This window comes from Crocodylus porosus, unplaced genomic scaffold (genome assembly GCF_001723895.1).
Source record: "Crocodylus porosus isolate Cpor-Errol unplaced genomic scaffold, CroPor_comp1, whole genome shotgun sequence".
Classification (NCBI taxonomy): Eukaryota; Metazoa; Chordata; order Crocodylia; family Crocodylidae; genus Crocodylus; species Crocodylus porosus.
In genome coordinates, this window is record NW_017728886.1 from 26,176,112 (window position 1) to 26,181,949 (window position 5,838).

Sequence of the window (5,838 nt, forward strand, 5' to 3'; positions counted from 1 at the left end):
CCTTTACTGCTTAACTAAATATTTAACTGTAGTGGAGACCACTCTTCAGCAACAACAAGTGGCTATGATTTTGAAAAAAAAAGCTAAAGGACTCTCTAACGCCAGGAATCAGGAGGACAGCACCCAGAAGGAGCTAGCAGACAGCAAAAGTGCTCTAAGAAAGGTTAGCTTGATTAGCTGAACGTTAAAGAAGACCATTAAAAAGGATAGATAACAGTTAAACACCTCTGGAGAGGAGAAGAATGAGCCATTAAGTCAACTAACTCCTTTAGCTGCCTGAACAGTAATGCAGCAATTGATGCCCAGTGACCAAAAAAAATCAAAGCAGGGTGGCTTCTCCCCTGGTCAGAAAATCAGCTTCCCTGCTTAATACATGCACTCCAGTTTCAGTGTGGGTGTGATTTTTGAGCAAAAGGTGTGCATTACATGCAAGAAGCTAAATACATTGTCCTACACTTAAAATTCTACTTTACTTCCCAGTGGCCTTCATCAAGAACAGCAACCCTCAGAAGTATAAAGTCACTTGGTAATAATGGCTAAAAAAAGCATTTTACCTTGGCAAACAGGAGATTTTAAGCAGCTATAGAAATCTAGACAAGTTTCTTGTACTTGCAGGACTGGGCACTTAAAAGTCATGATGATATTGCAAAAGTAACAATCCTTTCACAAAATCAAGTTCAGAAATAGCCAATACCTGAAAATGACAGAACTTCAACCAATGATACTCTTAAGCTGTTTAAAACAGACAATCCCCCAATTGCCAAAATAATAAATGGCAATACCATGTTGATTACTTTTCAAGAGCTTTACTTACAATCACACATTCTTGGTAAGTTTGAAATTGGCTAAACATGTTACATCAAGTATAAAAAGGGGCAATTGAAAACAAAACACTTGTACAGCTGTTTCAAGAGGTAGCATTACTTTTGCATAATAAATTTAAGTTTTACTGCATTGTCTGCCACTCTTGTCTCATTACACCATACCGATCTTGTCAATGTGTCAAATATTTCAGATGTAAATACTATATTATGAGTATTATGGAACATTTGTAATTAAATTAGTAGAGAGTATAGGTGTAAATAATGACTAGTCAGAGCATTGCTAAGAGTTTATTTGGAAGCTTTCACTTTAAGTTCTTATATCACAAAAGACGTGTTTACGGTTTTACAACAAGCATTAGAAACTGAGATGTTTTTATTCTATCGTTATAAAAGTAACATAGGAGACCATTCTAAGCCATCTTCAAAATGCAGACCAATCTTTTTGTATATAAACTGTACACAAAAAACAAGGCACTATACATTTTTGGATATTAAAGTATAAAGTTCGAGTCGCACAGTTTCTCAAGAAACCCATGCCATAAATACAAATGCTTTGTTCAATTTAGCACCTGAAGCAGCACTGAGAACAATTCATTATCTATTGCAAAGAGAAACTTTTCAGAATGCATAAGAGATGCAGGTTGGTGGCAGAGCTAATTCAGAAAAGCAACTGCCACCCAGCTACTTGGGTTTTTCTGACATGGAAGTCTTGAAAGTGAATACATATTGCATTGTTAAATACATGTTTTATGTGTTTATATAAATATAAATTCTTTTTAATCCACAAACTAACAAAATACCACTTTACAAAGAGAACCTCTTCAAAACCAAAATGGCAAGTCTGTATATATAGCCAACGGACAGGTGCAGCAGTTGCTTGAGAAACTACTGTTTAAGTGCATAGGAGAGCAAAATTTAAACGCATTACCCTTGGAGGTGAAACAATAATGTTCTCACACATTTACATACAGCTTGGGTAGGATCTAGAGTACTTCAGATCATAGCTATACTGATTCTTGAATACTAAACCAGAGGAGTTTGTTTTGCTGGTCCAAAGGTATTGAATGTGACAACAGAGATCCCTCCAGCACTATTTTTAAATGAGAACACAATTCAGAAGAGTCCTTTTGACTTCTTAAGGTTCACCTGCTTCCATGAGGGCAATGCATTGTACTCCTCTCTTGTCATTTCTAATGCGACCTAAGTTTAAAACAAAACAGAACAGAGACATGCCAGTGTTAGGAAAGGCATTCAAGGATAAATCACAAGAATGTAGAAGTGATGCGATATGCATGTGTGCAAACTTAAAAACACTCCCCTCCCCACACACAGTTGTTTCCCCCCACTAACCTCAAAATCTACATCTGAAAGGTAAATTTCAAGCTTCAGTGGGTCAACTCCCTCAGGCAGAGGCCTTGCTAGAAGATCTGCTAGAGGATACACAGTTTTACACAGCTTGGCTAACACATCTTCTACAAGGATTATCTGATTAGAAACTTCCGCATCCTGAAAGGGAAACAAATAAGAAGAGTCAGAAGCATATTACTGAAACCATTCCCTACTGATTTCACATAAAGTCAACTCAACAAATGGTATCAAAACCATATTGGCCTGGGGATGGTTACCTGGCCCTGGGATTTGGAAAAAAAACAAACTAAGCACACTGGGGACTAAATTTCTTTTCCAGAAACATTTGGCCATTATAAACTATTTGCTTTTTAGAAGAAGGGCTCCTTATGCTCTTAAAAATGTCTATTTCAAACATTAACTTCTGAAGACTATACTAGATTAGTCAGAAGACTACAGAAGACTCACACTAGCAGTTTAAACTATCAGCTTATTTCACTCTTTGACTGAGAGGCTCATAAAGCAGTCACACAGAATCAATGTATTAACTCCATTTCCCAGATGGGAAGTGGATACAGGGATCTGCCTGGACCACCTTGTGCTCTATACCATTGTACCCTTGCAATGACAGTAGTGTAGAGATAATGATGTAAATCATCTATGAGGCTGCATACTTCTTTCAAGTTTCACAGCCCCCCTGAAATGTCCCAATTAAAAATGTTCCAATTAAAGCAAGGGTACTTTTTAAAATGAGAGCACATTATAATCCAAGTCTTTTGGTAGAAAGGTGAAATGTGGTTTTCTGGGAGATGGCTGTGGATTTTGACAAAAAATCTACTTAGCTCATACATACAGCAGCCCAATATTGTTTTTAAGTTAGGATTTGAGGTTAAAAAACCCCAAACCTAATTTGTTATTCTTCAAAAAGCAACACTCATGTATTACTTCCTTTTAGTGAAACTGAAAGAAACTCCTTACATGCAAAAATAAACAATGGCCATATCAAAATCCAACTGTGATAGCAATGCTCCTATTTCCAGATCCCTGAACTGTGCTATTCAGTTTAACCTGTTGAAGTTTGGAACTTCACAGCACAACATACTGGGCATTACTGACATCAAAATACAGTACCGCTGCTGTAGGAATGCGTGACCCTGACAATTGCAGTGAAAGGCTTGCTTACCATTTCCGTGATCTCTGCAATGTCTTCCCTGTGTTCCCAACTTGGGAACATATTGGTGAATGTCAAGGGTTCCAGACCAGCATGAATTAGGTAGGATTTGGGAGGCTTCTTAACATTTTTCCCTGTAACATTCAATATATAAGAACACAGATTAGAATATGAATCGTCTTGCAGCTTTATATTCTATGCTACCCGATTAAAAAAAAAGTTTAGCCAAGTCACAAGTGAGCTTGTGATATTATATAAAGATTTAATTAATCGCAGTTTCTTTTGTAAATTAAGGCAATTTTAAAATGTCTAATATTTCAATATCTAAAATGAGTCTTTCTGGGGATATGAATACATGTAAAAAACCAAAACTGACAAACCTTGAAACATGAGTCTACCATATCCTATACCTAAGCCACCACCTTATACCGTTGTGACCTAGCCAGCCCCTCCACAGTACTTTGAGCTGGGGGTAGCAGCCCTGGGCTGGCAGGCTGACTCCCTGGGTCCCCTACCAGCTGGGGCTGCTCCAGCCTGCCTCAATGTGCTGCACCTGAATAAACTCCAGAGCTTACTGCTCTACAGTTTATTGCTCCTGGATATGTGTTCAAACAGTGCACCCACAAGCAATAAACTCTGGAGCAATATGCTCTGGAGTTTATTCATGCACAGCACATTGAGCTGGATTGAAGCTGTGTGGTATGTAATACAGCAGACATGCTGCACGTTCCATTGTTCTCCATGCTGCAAGGGAGCAGTGAGGAGGCCTTTTTGACTCCTAGATATCTGTACTCTGCTGCCAGCCAGGCGCCACATGGCAGGAGTGATGTGGGTGCTTCCCCAGGAGGCCCCCAGAACCCCAGGAAGGTTGCTGGGGCCTAGTGCAGGTACCTGCCTCCTCTACCCCACCCAGGGTGGCCATGCACCACCACTGGTTGTCCCTGGGGAACCAAACATCCATGCATGTCTGGACACAGCTATTAAGAGAGAGAGTATATGAACGCCTGGAACCTAATGGGAAGTCAAAATAATTTATGGACCACTCATGGCATTTTCCCCTTTTGCCAACTGGAACACTATAATTTGTACCTGTTGTGGATGCTGAATACTACTAATACTACCACCAAGCACCAGGGAGAACTTGGTAGCATTCACTTCTGGCAGGGAGGGACACAGCTGCAAGTCATTATACCATGTATAGATGGGGGGAAAAAAATCCGGATCAGCTGAATTCACAGCCATCAGGGACACAAGAGCTCTCTTGAATGTTGCTAAACTGAGCAGCACTGCTCTACTAGTTCCCTCTCAAACAGGTGCAGAGAAAGCAGAAGACACCACAGCAGACCCGTAGGTCATCAACCCACATCCACTTTGCTATCTCATCCAGCAGCTTCCTAGTGATAAGAGAACCTTCTGGGAACTCACTTGTGGCAGACGAGCTATTAGTCAGCTATCCCACCCGATACCTACACTTTAAAACACAAAGAAAGGGACGGATGAAATCCAAGGGGTCCCAACATCGGTCATACCCAGTTGATTCTCCCTTTTAGCACTTACTCTGTCACTCTGATACAGGATACCTATGGCCTGACCCAGTAAATGACAATTATTATGCTCTTACGCTGGAGTTAGCTATCACTGTTTCAGTAAGTTTGCAAAATGTAAGAAAAGTGTTTTGCTTGAGGTCAAACATTTGGTTGCAAAGAAGTGAGAAATTGTTCAGTAGCATGAAACTCAGACTTCTCCAAGGAGCTTTAATTGGGTAGTCCAGTGAACAAATTAGCACATGAACCCTTAAATTATACCCTTTGACAAGAGATTTCTCATCTGAATGTTTTTTTTTTAAGCCTCCACCATTCCAAACACGTTCGCTGTGGAATCTGCTTGAATTTGCCACGGGAATAAAGACGGGCATGCAAAATTTGTCAGCCTAGACTAGACAGACTACTCTATTCTTAATTCAGTTAAATGCCAAAGTGATTTTATATATACATATGCATATATGAGATGCTTTCATCAGATACTTTACAGGTTTAGCCATCGGGCATATTTGAGTTGAGAAAACATTTTTGCCATTTTAATTAAAGTTCAACATTAATTTTTCACCCCCACACAAACAAGCTTGCTCCTTCCATACAAGGAACAGAAGAGTCTCACCCATGCTAGCTGTCTGGAACTCAGCACTCTAAAACAGTCTGCTGATTTAGCAGATAAAGCTTCAAATACTTTCAAGAAAATCTGATGGGTTAAATAAGATTTATGCTGAGGAAGGAGAGGAGGATCCACGCGGTGAACCAAAGGCTGCGGCGCTGGTGTTATCAGGAAGGCTTTGGCTTCCATGACCACAGCCTGCTCTTTGGAGAGAGAGGCAGTGAGCTGCTGGGAAGAGACGGCTTCCACCTCTCTCCCCTGGAGAGGAGGCTCTTCTCAGCCAGGCTGGCTGACCTGCTCCACCGGGCTTTAAACTAAGCCCGCTGGGGGATGGGGGGACTACTG

General features: G+C 40.4%; 1 protein-coding gene across 15 annotated transcripts in view; it reads right to left on the reverse strand.

Annotated features, from left to right (window-relative positions):
• Window positions 1-790: 790 nt before the first annotated feature.
• SVIL (supervillin) overlaps window positions 791-5,838 on the reverse strand; it is a 145,465-nt gene continuing 140,417 nt past the window's right edge. For all 15 annotated transcript variants that reach the window (XM_019531203.1, XM_019531219.1, XM_019531195.1 and 12 more), the window contains 3 exons: window positions 3,355-3,476; window positions 2,175-2,330; window positions 791-2,024 (listed from right to left, as the gene is read on the reverse strand). In XM_019531203.1, the coding sequence (XP_019386748.1) occupies window positions 1,938-2,024; window positions 2,175-2,330; window positions 3,355-3,476 (365 nt within the window). In that variant the 3' untranslated portion in view covers window positions 791-1,937. The remainder of the gene's footprint in view (window positions 2,025-2,174; window positions 2,331-3,354; window positions 3,477-5,838) is intronic.